Source organism: Durio zibethinus, chromosome 27 (assembly GCF_047325235.1).
Source record: "Durio zibethinus cultivar Kanyao isolate XHJ-2024 chromosome 27, ASM4732523v1, whole genome shotgun sequence".
Classification (NCBI taxonomy): domain Eukaryota; kingdom Viridiplantae; phylum Streptophyta; class Magnoliopsida; order Malvales; family Malvaceae; genus Durio; species Durio zibethinus.
Genome location: NC_143188.1, coordinates 18,104,185 through 18,124,371, shown reverse-complemented (window position 1 = coordinate 18,124,371; position 20,187 = coordinate 18,104,185). Strand labels below are relative to the sequence as shown.

General features: G+C 32.3%; 1 protein-coding gene and 1 pseudogene across 2 annotated transcripts; one reads left to right on the top strand and one right to left on the bottom strand.

Annotated features, from left to right (window-relative positions):
* Positions 1-1,827: 1,827 nt before the first annotated feature.
* Positions 1,828-3,891, bottom strand: LOC111280151 (cytochrome P450 81C13-like). The gene is made up of 2 exons (XM_089756575.1): positions 2,930-3,891; positions 1,828-2,530 (listed from the first exon to the last, which is right to left on the bottom strand). Exons 1-2 carry the CDS (start codon positions 3,821-3,823, stop codon positions 1,916-1,918), a joined length of 1,509 nt encoding a protein of 502 aa, XP_089612701.1. The 5' UTR covers positions 3,824-3,891; the 3' UTR covers positions 1,828-1,915.
* A 2,461-nt stretch (positions 3,892-6,352) lies between these two features.
* On the top strand, positions 6,353-19,889 carry LOC111279985 (uncharacterized; annotated as a pseudogene). Its single transcript, XR_016334589.1, has 18 exons — positions 6,353-6,780; positions 7,100-7,158; positions 7,294-7,375; positions 7,462-7,529; positions 8,028-8,097; positions 9,018-9,099; positions 9,413-9,477; positions 12,829-13,867; positions 14,004-14,066; positions 14,146-14,192; positions 14,720-14,765; positions 14,902-14,981; positions 15,383-15,496; positions 15,921-16,002; positions 17,132-17,257; positions 18,046-18,126; positions 18,930-19,055; positions 19,494-19,889. The product of XR_016334589.1 is annotated as an uncharacterized LOC111279985 (transcript).
* Positions 19,890-20,187: the final 298 nt, after the last annotated feature.

Genomic DNA, 20,187 nt, shown 5'->3' with positions numbered 1-20,187 from the left:
GAAAATGAATATCTAAAAAACTTTAAAAAATTTTTTATATTCATTTCTAAAAAGTTTCAAAATTTTCAAGTATTTATTTATGATAAAACTTCTCAAATTTTCATATTCGAGAAGATTCAAAACTTTTCAAAAATAAAAATACAAGAAATTTTGAGACTTCTCTGATTTTTATATCCAGAAAGCTCGATTTTACTTTTAATAAAAAACATTAATCATGCATTTATAAACTTATTTACTTGATTATGTGTGCAAATAAAATTGAAATTAATGTTCTCAATATGTATGGAATAAACTAAATTTGTTTTCTTGGTTTTCTGGGCTTAGGACATAAAATTTTTTATTCTATGCATACTTGAGAACTTGGTCCCTTTCGTTCATACATATAATCAAGTCATAATAGACACATCAATGACTTATGTGTGTTCATGCATACTAGTTCGAGGTTGAACATCCGATAGAACATTGTCATTGACAATGTTATTGACAGATTGATAAATTTGACATTCTCTAATTTTTTAGCCAATAATTTTTACTGTAAGATTTGTTAGTCCGTTGATAATATTTTTCAATGGCCTAAAGATTAGAGATCTCAATTTTTTAATTATCAAAAGTTTATAATTAAATATATATTTAAAAAATTTTATGTATTTTTGAAAATGAATTTTTGATAGAACATGATGACTCTAAAAAATCCATTTTCGAGAAAGCAATTAATTCTCAAAAATGAAATTTCTGAAATTTTTTTTTTGTTTTCAATAAACCATTTACAAAAATCTTATTGCTTTTTTGAAAATTGATTTCCAAAAAACAATATAACTCTTGAAAATTCATTTTTGAGAAAATACGAGATGATTTTTCGATGTATAAGCTATTAAGGGTATTTTTGTTATTTATTAAAGGTTAAATTTGGTATTTGGTATGTGAATATTTTTTGAAGAAAATTTTTGGAGATATATAAAGATATTTTGGTGGTGCATTTAGAGCACCCCTAAATTTAAAAGGAGAATTCTATTTACTCTTACAAAATTTCTCTTTACACTTCATTATTAAATACACCCTACTTCCACAATATAAATTTTTATTTCTTATAAGTACACCCCATCTAATAAAATCACATTTCTTTTCACACCCTTTTAACTCTCTTCTTCATTCTCTCATTGGCAATCCAAACTCAATACAAATTTAATCTTAAAACCATCAAACCAACCCCTAAATCATATATTGTTTGAGTATTTCATTGATTGCAGATAAAATTCCAACATGTTTATTGATTAATTTGGTTTAATTGATGCGAAAATTGTCCAACGTTTATGATGATATTCTATCAAATTTGAGCTTTTCGAAAATGAATTTTCAAGAAACCTTTAAAGCTCTCGAAAATGAATTTTCGAGAGTTTTAAACATTTTCGAAAATTTAAAACTCTCATAAATGAACTTCCAAGATTTACTTGAAAATTTATTTAGGAGAGCTTGAAAAGATTTTCAGATATTATTTTTGAAAACTTTAAAGTTGGAGTGTAAAAAAGGTAAAATTATTATTTATTAAAGGATAAAATTGATATTTTATATATGGATTTTTTTAAAAAAAATTTAGGTGTAAAGAGAATTTTGGTGGTTTATTTAGAAGCCCTCAATTTAAAATTTGTATTTTCTTACTAATAAATATTTTTTTCATAATAACAATTAATAAAAATTGGGCATCTTTTCAAATTCCCCATTTAACTTTGAATGCATTTTTAAAAATAGTAGATTTAATTATCAATCATTTAACGTCCATAACCAAATTAAGCTTCAAAGATTTCAAATATAACATCTCAAGAAGAACACAACTTACAAAAGTACCATATAACACAGCCTGAGTATAGAAATGGAATTGGACTTAGTAGTAAAATATTTTCAATCCCAAGCATTTCAGTCAGCTGAGGAGTTGAATCGAATTTAAGCGTGGACAACACAGAGCCTTCAATGGCTTAGCCTTTGACAGAGTCATTCCTGAACCAGGGCTCATATCCACCTTTTCTGGTCCAATGTTTTTCCATTCAAAGCATTGTATGGCTGCACCAAGTGCCAAGAAAATCAATCGCATACCCATGGCGACGCCTGGACAAGCTCTTCTGCCAACTCCAAATGGAAGAAATCTGTAACCTTCCTTGTCTCCAAGGGTTGATTCAAAGCTGTCAGGTTTGAACTGGGTTGGCTCATCCCACAAACTGGGGTCCCGATGGACGGCCCAAACTTTCACTATTAACATTGTACCTTTGGGTATATCATAGCCACCCACCACGCAATCTTCAGATGAGAAATGAGGCAGCAGAAGTGGGGATGGAGGATATAGCCTAAGTGACTCATTCACAACGCTACGAAGATAGGGAAGGTGGGCCAGATCTGAGTCATTCAGCAACCGTCCATGTCCGACATGGCTATGTATTTCTGTCCTCACCTTCTGCATTGCTTCAGGATGGTTCAAGAGAAGTGACATTGCCCATTCCATTATTACTGCTGTCGTTTCTGTCCCTGCATTGAACATTGTCTGATACACAATTCGGATTTCGTTTAGAGATTGATTTTTTTTGGAACTTATATAAGAGATAAGCATCAATCTAAAGTATCAAAACAAAGTGTCAATATTACTTAAAGAAGTTAGTTTCCTTGTTCCAGAATTTCCTTACATTTCTTGATTCTCAAAAACAGTTTTAAAAGCTTAATTGCATTATACATGGGTAATTGATAAATCCGTTGATCAGTGTATAGTCCCGAAAAAAATCTTGGATCAACTGAACAGGATTTATTTGCATCCAAAAGATTGGCTTCAAAAAAGGGTCCCATGGTTTAAGTTTCAAGTCTTTGAGCTTAATTACTGTTGTTTTATTCACCTGTCTAAATATTAAAGCAACAGTGAAATGATCAAAGGGAGGACTGTACTCCTTACCAGCACCATGCTCCTAGTGACCTCGTTTAAACACAACTCAGGATCTTCCTCTTGAAGAGACAAGAGCGTTTCAATCAGTGAAGGCTGCTTCTTTCCCAGGTCCTTTATCGCAGTCTTTTTTAGTCTAATTTCATCGATTAAATTCTTAACCCACTCATCTCTCTTCCTCTGCACATTTCTCATATGCTTCTCGATTCCTTTGAAACCGACCAACCTCAAAACAGGAAAGAAATCACAAACATTCATTCCAAGGCTTGGAAAGAATAGCTCTGTGAATTCCCGCAAGAATTTTTTTTCTGCATTCACGTCCCTGGCATCCATGTCCACTCCAGGCTTTCCAACAACCATCCTCAACATGATATTAACCGTCAAGAGCGAAAACAAGAACTTCAAATCCACCTTTTGGTTGCCATTAGCTGATGCTTCAAACAATCGATGAACAAGTTTGCTGACTTCCTCTTCACGTATGGAGCAAACCCTTTGAAGGCTATTTGCTGAGAAGATCTCCGCAACACTGAGGCGACGAAGGTTCCGCCAGAGATTACCATATGGAGCCCATGCAATGGTCACGTCCTTGTTTGTCAAAATATCGCCTGCCATTGTTTCAGGCCGGTTTGCAAATATGATATCATTCTTGGTGAAGCATTCTTCAATGGCTGATGGAGAAGATACAACAAGGACACTCCTGGAACCGAATTGGAGGTACAAAACTGAACCGTACTGTGACAATAAAGTCTCCATTGCAAGGTAGAGTGGTTTTTTGATGAGGTGAACGTGGCCAATAATTGGAAGACAAAACGGACTTGGAGGCAGATTTTTCCTTTTGATTGTTACAAGTTTAAGAGTGGCAAGGATGAAGATTATAAGAGCCAGGCACTGGTACAAAATTTCCATGGAAAATTAGAAGATCACAACAAGAACGCGAGAAACAAAGAAAGACCCTGAATGTTATCGTTCCAGCCTTTGAATTGATAATGTTATCTTCACGTACACTCGCCTTCACTCTTCGCTAGGTAGGCAATTATTGCCTATTCCAGGAAGACGGGTAGGGCTTGGTGCATTGGATTTTTGGGGTCACCACGATTTTATGAAGGGTTTGTAATTGCATTGTAATATCAGAAAATTAAAGAGATCATCCATAAAAGTTCATAGTCCAGGAATACTATAAATATAGGCCATTTATTTCGAGGGACTGAAAATGGTAAACCAAGTCATCTGGTTTCACTATAATACCTTGATTAGAATTTATTCCCATTAGTGTTGTATTTCACCACATATTCGAACACTTAATATGATTTCGATTAAATGTGATTTCATTAATAATTATTTGTTTAAATTTATAATGAAATGGATCGATATTAATTAACATGATAAGAAAGTTTACTAGATATTATAGCTTTAATAGTAACAAAGGATAGAGAGTAATTCTCTCTCTCATTTTTTTTTTTTTTTGGTACAAATTACCATTGAGATGCCTAAGCTGCCATCAAAGAGCACAAGATGGCAACTATAGACTTCAATAATGCAAAATTGAACTCTCACCTACATAAAAATCAGTTTTAATTTTGATTTAAACGCATGTTAATGATTAAGTGACGTTTCAACCAAATCTAATAAAAAAAGCAAATAGAAAAAAGCTTCCCTAAAAACAATAGATCAAAAACAAAAGCGATGATAACGTTCCAAGGGTGCACGATATTGATTATTTAACGTCATCTAGATCAAGAGCCAATGGGCAAAACTCAAGTAGGTATATGTACAAAGTTTTAGATATGGAATTAAGCAAATCCGTTAATTTAAAACATAGTATGCACAAAACGAATATAATATTAAAATAAAATATAAAAATAATATGATTTAAAATTTTAATAATAATTATATATAAATTTAATAAAATTAAAAAATATGTTATATTTTCGTGTCAATATGAATTATAATAATTAATTTTTATATAAAATATAATACGAATATATAAATTTTAATATTTTATATAATATAAATATATCAATCGTCAAATCTTGAATTAAATCCGTTCAAATTTCCATACATAAGTTGCCTGAAAATTCACTGCCTACTATTTTCTATATCTCAAAAAATTAGTAACAAGCGTCTGTCATTATATAGCAATACCATCACCTTATTTCATAAAGAAAGCCAACTCCTATAGCACTTATTTATAGATAGTTTACAATCTCAAACTTTTGGGAGAAAAGTTTAATTTCGACATAGTTATTCCAATAACTATTTGAATTTTGTAATAACAAAAAAAAAAGAGAAAAAAATATGAATTTTGGAAACAAAATTAAAAGGTTAAATATGTATTTGTATCCAAATTATAGTATAATTGTCAATTTAATATTTAAAGAATAAAAATTCATAAGTAAATATTTAAACTTGCATGTGGCCTAGAAGATAAATTACCTCATGGATTAATTGCATTAAATTCAAACTAATTCTTATTCTTTTACTCTCAAACATTTGGTTTGTATAATTCTATGTTAAAAGCTAGGTCTAAATTTTCTCTTTTTCAAATAAAAAAATTCATATTCTTTTTGTTTAATTTTTGAATTACAAATAAATAAATATTACTCCATTTATTTGACAAAATAAAAATATTGAATACGAGGTTTAACTCAAATATTTCATTCACATTTTTTAAAAGATAGATTCTTTCAAAATTGAGTCAACTAGTTAATAATGGTGTTCATCATTCGATTATAACTTTATTAATTTAATTCGATTAATTGATCGATTATTGAATAAATTTTAGTAAGTTATCAAGAATAATTTTAGAGAAATTTTAGTTTTTAATTAATTCGGTTTAGAAACTGAATTAACCAAATTTTAATCGAAATATTATAATACCTATATATAAAATTAAAAATATATGAATTTATCCATATTATTTCAAGTTATTAAAGTTTTTAACATAATATTTTGATATTTAAATATTTTTGTTGGAAGATTTTTTTTAATTTATTTCACATATAAAAAAATAAAAAATAAAAATATAATTTAATTTAATATATTTTATTATTCGATTAATCAAAAAAATTAATCAAACTAACCAAATTAATTTTGATCAATTAATTTATAAAATTAAAAATAAATTATTTTATTAATAAAAATAGTATAATATAATATAATTAATTTAATTTTAAATAATTTGATTTAAAATTAACCGAAACGAAATGAGCCACAATGATTCAAGCTTAAGAGTCCTAAGTCGACTTGGACCCAAACTAGGTTGAGCTTTGAGCATAGGCAGCCTTAAACAGTACATTTCTATATGGGTCCTGACTCCGGAGATTTTAACCCGAGAATTGGACTTCCGAAATCAAATCGGATCTTCCAATAAAACTGTAGCGGTCTCTCTTAACAAAATTCTAGCATTTAAAAAGGAAGGACGACCATAAGCTACGTGTCCCTCTCCTTTCTCAAACATTCTGTTCCCACTTACGTGGCCGTGCACGATAAGTCAAACCTGACTCCCCTACAAAATTACACAAATTGCCACTGTTAGCTCAGCCATGGCTGCTACTCTGTCACTCCAACCTTATTACTCGCCTCTTCAATTCCGTCGATTCCGCCTAAGTAATTTTCATGTCAAAGTTGTTCCTAGATTTTCCCGCCAATTTTACTGGAAAAAAACTAGGGTTTTGACTACTTCAAGAGGAAATGTGAATGTTAGAGGAAGAGACGGAGTGTTTTCAGTTTCTTGTTTCTCTAAAACGAATGCTGAGATTGAAAAGTTTTTGTCGGAAGATAAAGAAGAAGAGCGGCCTCCTTTTGATATTAATCTTGCGGTTATTCTCGCTGGTTTTGCCTTCGAAGCTTATACAAGTCCTCCTGTAAGTCATTCATCTGGAGAATACAATTTCTTTTCTTTTTTTTTTTTCAGTTTTATGTTTGGTTACAGAGAAATTGAGATGAAATTGAAATCGTAATCGGTTGAATTATGAATTTTCATGTTTCTGCGTTTAAATCACATGGACAAAATTACAAAAAGCTTATGTTTGATTGTATTTTTAAGAAGGTTATCTACTGAAGATTTAAAAATGGAAGTAAAAGTAACAGCCAAACAAAGCCTTAGCTTTAAGAAGGTTATTTAGGTATCTATTGATATAATGTTTGATTTTTTCTCTGTGGTTGGATTTATTTTCTTGTCAGGATAACATAGGGAGGCGTGAAATTGATGTTGCAGATTGTAAGACTGTCTATCTCTCAGAGTATGCTTTGGTTTCCTCCTCCGCAATTTAAACACTGATAAGATGTCTTAGTAGATAATTTAAAACAAAATTTAATGATTGGTTTTGTTTTTGACCTGACATTAAGAAGTTGTGATTCTTGTGAATGCAACAAAGGCCGTTTGTACGAGAGATATATGATGGCCAGTTGTTTATAAAGCTAAAAAGGGGTTTTCATTTTCCTGCTATGGATCCATGGGTAGGTTATTAAGTTGAAATTGGAGGTTTAGGTGTGTGTGACACAAATTTAACTATATGTTTTTGTTACTTCTGGTGTGCCTTCAGGGAACTAGCGATCCATATGTGGTAATGCAATTGGATGGTCAGGTTGTCAAAAGCAAGACTAAATGGGGGTAAGTTATTGGTGTTTTCAAATGTATATTTGAGCTAATCTATGTATTTTTGAGATTGATGCTCTTTCAAAAGAGGATCGATAAATTGCTTATCTTAACATCGCTTTAATAGCAAGAAATTTTGGCCAAAATGAAAGTGAGAATGCTAATTGTTTCTTTCCATTTTCTCTATCTTTGGATTCATTTGAAGTTTTATACTTTATTGTACTTAAGCTTGAATAAAGGCTTTTGCTTATTAGAGTATCTGTGAGGGTGATTCTACTGCTGTCAGACATGCAACTTATGGCCTGGAAAATTTTCTGAACTCTTAACCTCAATATTTGGGATATACAATGGAACATGTCAAATCTGGAGCCAATGTCCTGTTGATCTAGAATATTCAACATTTGCACCTGACATTTTTATTGTTTATTTATTCTTAATTGTGGCATTTTAAGATATTGTGCAGTTATAATAGACATAACTTTACCTATCAGTTTCATATACTGGTGATTTTAGGACAAAGGAGCCAACATGGAATGAGGACCTCACCTTTAATATTAAACTGCCCCCTTCAAAATACATTCAGGTCTATATGCAATCTCTTAAATATGTCCTGTTTTAGTCCTTATTTTATTTACTTTCTTGTCTTTTGGTAGAAACTTTTGTTCTTATTTTCCTAGTTTATTACCTTCATATCATTCCTCTGGTTTCAGTAAAGCATGGCTGAATCACTTGTATTGTTTACGTATTTACAAAGTTACAATTGCATTAAAAGACTTATCTTAAAGAACGAATAAACTTTTGTAGGTAAGAAAACATAAAATATATGATTCCTAGATTTTTATAGACCCTGAAATAGAAATTTCCTTATTTTCAAAATCCATTATCCTTTCCTAACACATGCTGTAGGAACTTTTCATCCCCAGCTATGTCTTTCTGTGACAACAACTACATCAAAATGCACTGCTAAGCCCTTTCCTAGTGAAAAAGAGGAGTTAGATCTTAGTGCATCCTACTGCCCTTCTTAAACCAAAATTTCCAATGGAATATGATAGATGGGAAAATTTTTACATCAGAATAATTTATAAAATTTGGTTTAAAAATATCTAAATCAAAAGGTTTGCAGTATATTGTGTAGGCGTAAGCAAAAATCACAGATATAGCGTCCAATGCCTGTTTATGACCAACTCACATGCTTTTGTTGCATTGTGAATCTGATGCATTTATGGTTTTTATTGCTACTTTCTTTACCGTTGAACATCTATCTTTGAAATAAATTTGTTGAATAGCAACTATGATATATATCTCTATTTATCATCCACATGTGCATTCATGGCTTTTATTCTGACTTTCTTAAGCACTGAGCATCCATTTTTGAAATGAGCTTGATGAATAATCAGCTTGATAGTTACTAACTTGTTCCACTTTCCACTCTTTTAAGAGCCATTTATAAGTTTGTTGCTCAACTTCTAGTTTGGTATTCTAATGATTGCTATCAAACTTCAGGTTGCTGCTTGGGATGCAAACCTTGTGACTCCGCAAAAGCGCATGGGGAATGCAGGCATCAGTCTAGAAAGCCTCTGTGATGGTAGGAATTTGAACTACATGGTTGACTTGGATTTATTAGAGTAGCAAGCCCTCAATTTTCATGATGCTGTATCTAATTTAGTGAGATTATTATTTGATCATCAAGCAAGGGTGTTATGTTGCTATTATACTTGAAATTTCATGGAATGTACGTGGTCTCTTGTTGTTAAAGTAATGCTTTTAGAGACTAAACTGCAGTTTCAATTTCATTACCTATGGGCTTACTAACATTGAGCAGACTAAGTTTCAAATTCAGTGCTGCATTTTTTTTTTGGTTTTAAAATATCATCAATTAAAGTGTGTGTTTTCACCAGGAAACTTGCATGAAGTGCCGGTGGAGTTGGAAGGAATGGGAGGTGGCAGCAAGTTGCAGTTTGAGGTAGATTTCTCTGGTGCTATTGTCACAAAAAAAAAAAAAAAAATTCTGGAGAATATTTCATTATTTCCAAGAGAATACTTCAATGCCATTCCAAATTGGGTTCATTGCATGCCAGGATTAGGAAATTATAATGGAGAAGTTCAGAAATATCCCCTTTCCTCCCATGAAATTAACTTACATTTTAATGCATATTTTAGTCCAAGGCATTGACCTTAGAGATATTACCTCTAATGACATAGTATTTTAGTTATGGAGCAAAAGGTGGAGCAAAAGGTTCTTCAACTCTTCTTGGAAGATCGAATGTTTATTAGAGTTTTCAACTTTACTGGAAAAAGATGTGCTCTTAGTATTTTGAGTTTTGCAGTTTTCTTCTAAAGGGAGGAAAGGTTTATGTTACCGTTTGCTTGTTACATTCCAACTTCCTCATGTAAACATGAAGGATCCTGTGGAAATGTCTAATTTTAGGTCTTTCTTCTCTTTAAGGCAGTCCATTTGTAATTTTTGTTGTGAAAGGTTCTCCTAAATTTAGGTTTATTTAATGTTGTAAAATTAGATTTTTTAGATGCATGAGGAATCCTATGGTGGTCTGAGGGGTAGCTTCCTAAATCAAAATTTCTGGTAGTATCAAATATATATTTCTAGCAGATGTGATTTAAACTAAATTTTTTAATTTTGATAAGGTCTAAATTCAGGAATAGAAAGTCTCCAATAAAAGGGAGTTGATAATAAATAATTAGTGCTTGCTTTAAGTTGCACATAAACGTCTTAGTTATTCCTTATTGGTTGTAATCTTATTAATTAAGTGCCTGAGCTCTGAGTAATGCTCCTTTGGATGTGAATGCTCGCATAGAGTTTAAAGGTTTTCTTCTTGAAAATTTCTTCTTTGAATCCATCTTCCTATTCCTTCTGTTGGAGGGACCTTTTTTTATGAAGGGCCAAAAATATGTCTCCTCGTCTATTAATATTTCTTTCTCAATTCTATTCACTCTTTATCCCTTAACAAAGGATATACTTTTACCATTTCACATGTGGTTTTTGGGTGTGTATGAAGGGGTGGCTAGTGTATTTGCTTACCTCTGGTGAATGGGATGCCAGGGACCCTCTGTATTGAAGGTAATGGTGCTTTTGCTTCTTCTTTTAAATTGTTAACTTTTCTTTTTCACTTTTGTAGGTGAAACAATGACTTATTTCTTTCAATTGCTATTTCCTGTTTGATTTGGCTTGTTTATGTTTTATTTTATTTTTCAGTTATTTCTACTTGCTCTGAGTGTTTCACCTTCTTGTTTCTCTCTAACATCTATTTTTGATGATATGTTTGCAGAAATATTGCAAGTCTTAAGAAGAAGGCAGCGGTGTTCAAAAAGATTAGGTCCCTAGAAAGAATGTTAATCACTTTTACAAACATAACAAAACTAGTGGAATGCAAATTACACTATAGCTTATATCCAATGGGCCAAGAAAAGGAAAGCTTGTTGTTAAGGGCTTATTGGAGACAGAGAGTAAAAAGGATAAAATTTTCTCAAACATATTGGGTTGATTATCATAAAGCCATTCTACTTCCTGCTGATTTTCAGTGGGCTGTCTTGTCAGGTCTTTGTGATTCCTAGCCTGAATTTTTTTTATATTTTTATTTTTTACTTTTCAACCTCGCTAAGTGCAGAAAAATGGAATTATCAACGCACAGCATCAGTTTTAAGTAACAAAAATGTGGGAGATACGACTAAGTTCAGTTTGATGGATCTTGAAAGATAATAGGTAGAATGAAGGCATGGATGAGAAGTTGACCATTTGTGTACCTAGACTTGATTGTGATTTGTCCTGAGAATGGTGTTTCTTTTAGTTATCCCATTACTTGCCCTATCAAGTTTTTGACCTATAGTTGTTCACAAGGACCAAATATATTTAAGCATAGTCATCTTTATTGTGAACTTAGCAGGCATAAATATTTCAGAACATTAGCAAGTACTGCTTATATTTCTAATAATAGATAACTATATAACTAAAGACACTTTGTTAGGATTTGCTCTGTTAAATATTGTTTATGTGGAACCTTGGTAATGATCATTGAAAATCATGTTGTTGGATTTAGATTGTTTCCACTGGGAATCAATACATCGGGTCCCCCAGTATCACTTGAGACAATATGCATTCTCTTGGAAGATATCAACAGAAAATTTTCATATTATTTTGAGTAAAATATCTCTCATATTTGAAATATTTTAAGGATTAAGGTTGTTGATGTAAGATGGTTTTTCAACTTCAAAGAGAAGGATGTGTAGTCATTCCACATGAGCGCCTGCATCAAGCTCATAATTTTTTTTGTTTTTTTGTGCTTATGGGCTTGACTAATAGGAGCAAGTTATGCATGCAGATGAATGAAATTGGTAGGAATAACTAGATAATAGACGTGCATTTATCAAGTGGGATAAAAAAGTGGTAAACTTAACATCTATTATTTGGAGCACTCAAATAAGTATGATGATACTGGATGTCTATTTTATGATCCCCTTTTAAGATCTCTTAATCATCAGTGTTAATTCGAGCCAATTTAAATGCTTAGAGTTTAGTTCTCAGTTACATATAGTGTTCAGTTGAGGAATACTTTTGAAGTTATTGTCAGGTTGAGGACTGTCCTTGAACTGTTAATGTGAGAACATAGGCATGCCCCGATGCTAACTGGGCAGATAGTCATCCAAATCTTCTAGCAAATATGAGAAACGGTCAGTAAAATTTTTAATACTAAATCTGGAATTTGAGTTTTTCATGTGTATGGAGTATAATAATTATGGTATTGGTAATAGTTAAAGTATGATGAATTGACTTGGTGTAAGTTTCATAAATGATTTCTCATCTCCAGCTTGAAGGTAATTGTCCTCTGAGGAATACCTTTCTGATTATTTGATCTTTCCTGCATCTTGCTACGATTGGAGTGTTCACTTTGTGAGCCAGTTGCCAAAGAATTGGTCAATAAGGTTGATTGTTGTACTCTTTCTCATTTTAAAATTAATACCTGAGTAAGTTAAACTCTTAGGATATTGATTTTTACATATTTAGATCAATGGATCTAGTGTAATTTGGACATATCATTTCTTCTATTATGGATAGGAAAGGTAATGAGTTGTGGTTCCTGCAAGAAAAATGAACAATGATGCTTAAGTTTTACAGGACTTCTTTGTTCTAATATAAATCTCCTCAGTATTTTGACTGACACAAATCTTGTGTTGCTGATTAAAAGTTCTATCTACTTTTCATCACATCAAGGCTGATTTAATCATAGATCCACCAAAAGCTATACATTCAAGTAGAACTTATATTAGGTATTGCCTGTACTTGTGGGTGGTATGGTTTCAGGTTAAGTATAAGAGTTTTGATGAGATTGAGGAGGAGAAAATGTGGTGGAAACTCCCCTTCGTTTCAGAATTTCTTCGGAGAAATGGATTTGAGTCTGCTCTAAAAATGTTTGTTGGCAGTGAGTCTGTGCCTGTAACCCAGTTTGTGGAATATGCCTTTGGGCGGTTAAAGTTCATCAATGATGCATATTTTTTGAAGGAACGATTGTTGAACGGTAATAAGAATGGGGTAGAAGGTGTTGGGACTTCCATGAATTCTGCAGTGTCAGAGATGTCTTCACATGTGGAAAGTAGTTCAGAGGCCTCTTTCAGTGACACGAGTACCAACAATGGGAATAATTCAGAGGAGTTCCACTTGGATAATGCTGGCATGGCTAATGGGCAGAACACTAAACTAGTGGCAGAAGTTGGTACTATGCAGTTTGATAAGTACTTCTGGAAGGACTTTGCAGATGTTATCAATCAAAATGTTGTTCAGAAACTTGGAGTCCCTATTACAAAGAAACTAAAGTGGGATGGATTTGACTTGTTAAACAAAATTGGCCCTACAGTCCCGAAAAATTGCAGAAGCAAAATATATTGAATCTGGGCTTGCAACTCCTGAAGATCTGGAAAATAAGAATGATAAATTGATCGGACAACTTAACATTAGCACCATACAATCTTCACTTCCAGAGTTAAAGAAGGCAACACAGGATTTATTAAGACAAACCGATTCTGTTTTAGGAGCATTAATGGTGTTGACTGCAGCAGTTTCTCAGTCCAAAAAGGAAGGACAGGAAAATGAAACTAAAGAAGACTCCTCTACCAAAGTGAAAAACAATGTAAGTAGGTACAGTGGTGGTGAGAAGCTCCCTAGCACACTGGATGGTTCGGTATTAGATGAGAAAAATGCTGAAGAAATGAAAGAACTCTTTGCAACTGCTGAAAGTGCTATGGAAGCCTGGGCAATGCTTGCCACTTCACTGGGCCATCCAAGTTTTATCAAATCTGAATTTGAGAAAATATGTTTTCTGGATAATGAAACCACAGATACCCAGGTGACCTTTATCTCATTGGAAATAAGCCCACTTTTCGCTATAAGTTTGTTATCCTTGAACCCGTATCTTTCAAAGCACCTCACTATTTGATTTCAAGGATTATTTCATTTTATCAATAAGTTGTAGGTACCTGCAGGTGGCAATTTGGCGTGATTCAGCTAGGAGGCGATTAGTTGTTGCTTTTAGGGGAACTGAACAAGTGAGTTTCATCTATCTATTCTCAACCTGAGTTGAATTAGTTAGCTTTTGCTTAAATTAATTATCTATTGATCATCCAGGCAAAATGGAAGGACTTACGGACGGATTTAATGCTTGTTCCTTCTGGGTAATCTCAAATATCCATCCTCTTCTCCTTCTCCCTTGCTCTCTCCCTAAAAGGTTTATAAGTTGCAGTAAACATTTTTTCTTACTAATTCAGTAAATATGGGTTGAAATTGGAAGTCTGCCTATTCATAATATAAATAGAATTACCATCACAAGGTGCTTCTCTATTCTCTTTATCCCCTTAAGGTGGGAAAATAGCACAATCACGAATGTACTTTCAGGTTAACAGTTGCTGGTAATAACAGTGCAAAAGATCTTTTCTGTTAAATATCTGACATCGTTACATCTGCAATGCTACTCAGTGATGTTAAAATTCAGGCAATGATTCATTATAGTTCATTTCCTATTATCTTTGTTTTGAGTCATATTGAGGTCAAGAACATATTTCCTCAAAGGTTTTATAGGTAAACATTATTCCTAGTTGCTATGTTTCCTCAGGCAAACATCATTCACAACTAAAATCTAATTTAGAAAGGTACATACTATCATTTTTTTTTTCTGATACTAAGTTTTGTCCTGCGTATGCAGGCTGAACCCTGAAAGGATTGGTGGAGACTTCAAGCAAGAGGTCCAAGTATGCTAACACTTTATAGACTTTGCTGTCCTTTTTTTTCTTTCAAAAATAATATATATGAGATGCACATAATGTTGATAACTGTTGTTAATTTGACTTGCCTGAATAACTAGTGAATGCTGCTATATTTTTCCAGGTTCATAGTGGATTTTTAGGTGCATATGATTCCGTTAGGATAAGGATTATCTCCCTCATTAAAGCATCAATCGGATATATGTAAGCATTACTGTTGTAAGAACTTCCTTCTTAGTCTCTTTGCTTATGTTCCAATTCAAGCATAAATCTAACATGTTGATATTTAGTACAAAAAGTTTCGCTTATTTATATGGAAATCTTGATTGATGCCTTTCAAATATTTTTGTGCTTGCTTTATATTTATTAATTTTGGCAAGTTACCCATTGAGATGATATTGGATCTCCAACACTTGTCTCTCTTTAAGCTCTGAATAAACCTTGATATAGGATATTAGACATGTATTTCAATATTTGATTCCATGAAAGTAGAAGATTGATGTTATTGATGTTAAGCAGAAGGCTTACGCACTGCATATTTGAAATTTATAAAATATAGAAACGGTTATTCACAGCAGAAGTTTTTATGCATATTTGTGTGACAGAGACGAAATTACAGAGCCAGTGCATAGATGGCAAGTTTATGTGACCGGTCATAGTTTGGGTGGTGCACTAGCTACCCTTCTTGCTCTTGAACTTTCATCAAGTCAATTCGCTAAGTAAGTTTCTCTCTTTTCACTTAAGAATGACATTCTTGTTTTGTTGTCAGTGCATTACATGCTATTCAAATTGTACAAAGAAACACAATGAGAAATTATACTTGTAGCTATTTAAAAGAAACTAAACATTTGTGTAAGTGGAAGGATTTATTGACCTTTCAAACCTCAACTCTATCAGTACTTGAAAAATTGGTAAATCAGAGGACTTGTCTTTACTCAATGCCAAAAGTCCCTAATTAATCTCCGTTGCCATTATTCAGGTTTTTCTGAATGTGCCATTGTAGAAAGCTGAATTTAATACTTGTTTATAATTGCAAGCTTTTGGCAATTATCTCTTCTTGGTGATCTAATGCCTAATGCTCTGTTTATCCGAGATTGACAAAAAACAATGTATTGAACTTCCTATCTCATTTGTGTTTATCAGGCGTGGGGTGATTTTAGTGACTATGTATAACTTTGGTTCTCCTAGAGTTGGTAACAGAAGATTTGCAGAAGTATATAATGAGGTAATAAAAAAACTTTCTCTTCAGTTTCCTTTGTGTAAGTGATAGGGATTTTTTTTCCTGATGGAATTTTGGTTAATGGCCATGTTTCTAGCTCTATACATTCCTTGCTAAAAGCATGTGTTTGGTTGTAGGCCAAGCAATGGCTGGTAAATTTCTTGTTATAGTTTTATTATCAACATTTGTGTCATTTAGAGGACATTCATCTTACATGAATGCAGTTTTCTCTTGGTTTCTGACACCTATAACTATAATCTGAACAAATTACTCATCCACATCTACCTAATGCTTTCACAGTTTTTCTTATTGTACAATAAAGTCTTTTGTTGTATACCTTCTTCTTCTGTGCATATATTTCCTCCTTAAAAAAACCAATTATTAGGATTAAAATGTAATTGATTTTGATTACCAACGACCATGACTTTTTCACTTTTGTTTTTCCACCTCTAAAATAATTCACGGTTGTTTTAAGAGTTTTCTCATTGGCTAATATGTTGCTTCCAGTGACACATTTATAAGATGGCCGAAGATATTCGCACAGTAGTTTACTGATAAGCTAGTGTAAGCTCTTGTTTGTTTTCTGATAAACCTGCAGCAGATTTATATTGCTGATAAACATTTGGATCAACTTTTTTTTATGAGAGCACATAACTCTTCTTCTGCAATGCTATATCTAATATCTATTGTTTTAGTTCATCTTTTTGCTTTTCCTCTGTCTCTTTTTTTCTATACCATTTTCATTTGCCTCATGAATACCTTTTCTTTTGACCTTTTCCCCTTGTCATTTATGATCTCTCAGGTTTTGATCATTGGAGTCAGAAAACTGATTTAGTCCCGCTATACCATCCTCTATTCTATTTGCCTATTAAAGATTTTCCCAAAAGACTCTAGTCAGGTCCCTGGTGTTGTTTTAAGCATTTCTTTGCAGATAATTATAGCCTCATGAAAAACTTGGCATTCTGTCATTTTGTACTTGAATTGAAATTATTGCTTCCTGATGCATGGAAAATGCGCATATGAACATTTCTATTATCAAATATCAATCTGCTCTTTTGATTACCTCTATATCTTATCTAGGATACTTGACACATCATTGGTTAAGGTTATTGCAATTGAATACTTACCTTTGCAGAAAGTTAAAGATAGCTGGAGAATTGTTAACCACAGAGACATTATACCTACGGTACCCCGTTTGATGGGTTATTGCCATGTGGCTCAGCCTGTTTATCTTGCTGCTGGAGAATTAAGAGATGCTGTGGTGAGACCCTTTTTTTTTTTTTTTAATATCTGGAACTCTATATTTGTGGCTTAAATTCACAATATGCATGTGTTGGTTGCTATTTACTAATTATATGGAGGGATAAATGACATTGGAAATTAAGTTATGACCACGCTTTTAATTTTGACTTCAATTATTCATGTTTGCTGATTAGACTTGGTATTTTAGCAACTTCTGTGAGAAATTTCACTTTTAGGTGACTTCAGTGATCTTGTCTGCCTGATTTCCCTTGCTCTCTCTATTGCTTTTCTGTTGTTGCTGATTTATTTCCAAAATTGACCCACATTTATTTTTTATTTCTGTAAACAATGAAGCACTCAGAAAATCTGTTTTTACAATAATATTTTCTTTCATGTTTTTGGAATATATTTTGAACTAGACTTCCATATTATATCATCTGTTCAGAATCTTAAATTAGCTGAATCAAACTAGTTATGTACGTTGTTTGAGAAAATGTAATCTCTATTTTCAGCTATCGCTAGTCTTCATAAGTTGATTCTTTTTGTATTCATAAGCAGCTAGACCCATCCAAATTCCAATTATGAAGTTTTTCCTTTTTCTGTTCAAATGATACACCCTTTTAATCAATTCCATTAAAGTTTCCTTGTTCTCTTGGTGATCAGCTCCACAAATTCTTTTAACAAGATTGATGCTACTATATCGTATGGAATGCTGTGCTTCTTGTCTTTTTATTGTGAATAATTGTTTGTCTCTGATGTTAGTTTATGCATGCATTTTGTTAATACGTTTAACATACATTTTTTCAGGAAAATATGGAGCTTTGGAAAGATGGTTATCAGGGTGATGTGATTGGGGAGTACACACCAGATGTTCTTGTCACTGAATTTGTATGTTTCTTGTTGTCCAATCTTTTACCTTTCACCTTTTATATTTTGCCTTGCAAGGAAGTTTTTAGTTCTCTTATTATATTTCAAACAGAAGTACTAGATGTATTCACCCACGTAATCCAACTTGAATTCATTTTTTTTTTTTTTTTATACTTGAGGTTGTCAAGATTTTAACTTTGATTACTAGAACTAAGAGTCTACTACTCTACCAACAGACCACACAGCTGTTGGCAACTAGAACCCAATTTCATTTTAGCAGTTAATTAAAGATTTCTTTTGGTTTATAAATTAGTAGTGGATATGGGATGGTCAAGTGCATGGTCTCTTTGATTGATGAAATTTTATAACACCAAAGACTTAAACTTGTGAGGCAACAGAGGAGAATGCCCATGCTAAGAGGGTGAAGTGAAGACCCAAAAATGACATTTTGGAAACTATCAATGCAATAGATTTCCATTGCATGATATGGTCCATGGTGAACCGCACCTAGTGAGAAGGGCTTTGTTTGTTTGTTAAAGTGACAATTTGAAAAGTCTGAAATTCACATATGCTTGTTCTTTCATAAAATGAAACACTTTGTATGAAACTATCACAGGAACATCAAGATTTTCAATGCATGTACTGGTACATTATCTGTCAGCACGAGAATTTCCCCTAGGCATTAACTACATATTTGAAGTAACACACTTTCATCAAGTTTTTTTTTTTTTTCTTTAATTAAATTCTTAAGATTTAGTATATATCTCCATCTATGAGTAATGTCTGATGTAAGTTACCTCTTCTATTGAGAATGGTCCGTGCAGATGAAAGGAGAAAGGGAACTCATTGAACAGATATTGCAAACTGAAATCAATATATTTCGTGCAATTCGTGATGGGAGTGCACTTATGCAGCACATGGAGGATTTCTACTACATCACACTGCTAGAGGTACACACCATGGTTAAATAATTTGGTATTTCATTTAGTTGTTTTATTTTCCTCTTTGGACTTGTGACTGAATGCATATGCATAGCAAGTTAAAGTTGCTCCATCAGGAACCCAGTGATTATCAAATTGAAAACAATAGTCCTTTAGACTGCACCTTAATCTTATCACCCTGTCAAAGTATTTAAATAGGATCAATGCCACGAATGAATCTTGAATTATAGTAAAATATTTAATGTGGTACATGAATTTTAAAAATTTTTAATATAATATTTGAATTATAAATTTGTTAACTAATGTGATACTCACTGCTAACGTTATTAGCTTCAAATATCACATTGAACGTTTTACTATAGTTCAGAGATCATTTGTGGCATTATCCTATTCGAATAATATGTCACCCTGCTGAGTTTTGAAACCGGCTTCTATTGCTTTCTTCAGAGTGTGAGATCTAATTACCAAACTGTTGCAAGCTCAAGAAAAAATGAACAAGGCAGCATGTCAACCAGATAATAGCAAAGATTCTCTCAGAATGTTGCATATTTAGAGCAAAGATTCTCAGAATGTTACATCTGACTGCAGAGACATGTACAGTTTTTCTCCCCCTTTCAAGTAATATATCCTGTATAGTGACTTTCATAGGGCAAGAACATAAGTTGTCTCAAATGTCAAATCTAGATTTTCTTTTTCTTTTTCTTTTATATAATTGTTGTAACTTAGATCTGGGTATTTTTTTTCAATTTCTGTCTAGTGTTCTAAACTTGCATGAATCATTTCCAACTATTGTTTTAGAATGACCTTGTTTTCTAAGCTTATTCTAAGAAATACTTGGGTTGAAATTGACAGCGTTGATAGGAATGTATGAAAAAATTAATTTGGTATTTCTTGTAATAAACATAATAAGCATATTTAGTATATATGTATTACAAATATATATATGGGAAAATATGATTAAAAAAAAAAAACATTAAAGTGATACAATTTAAAATTTTAACAAAAAATCGTATATGGGTTTTACAAAAATAAAAAATATATTTTATATTTCACATGTCAATATAAAATATGACATGATAATTTTTGTATATTATACATAATAGATACAAAATAAACAAAAACATATACATAAATTGTCAAT

Excerpts from the sequence above, each read along its gene's own strand:
- LOC111280151 (XM_089756575.1), bottom strand. The coding sequence starts at position 3,823 with ATGGAAATTTTGTACCAGTGCCTGGCTCTTATAATCTTCATCCTTGCC. Across the intron at positions 2,531-2,929 it reads TCACTAGGAGCATGGTGCTG|ACAATGTTCAATGCAGGGAC; the intron begins GTAAGGAGTACA and ends ATTGTGTATCAG.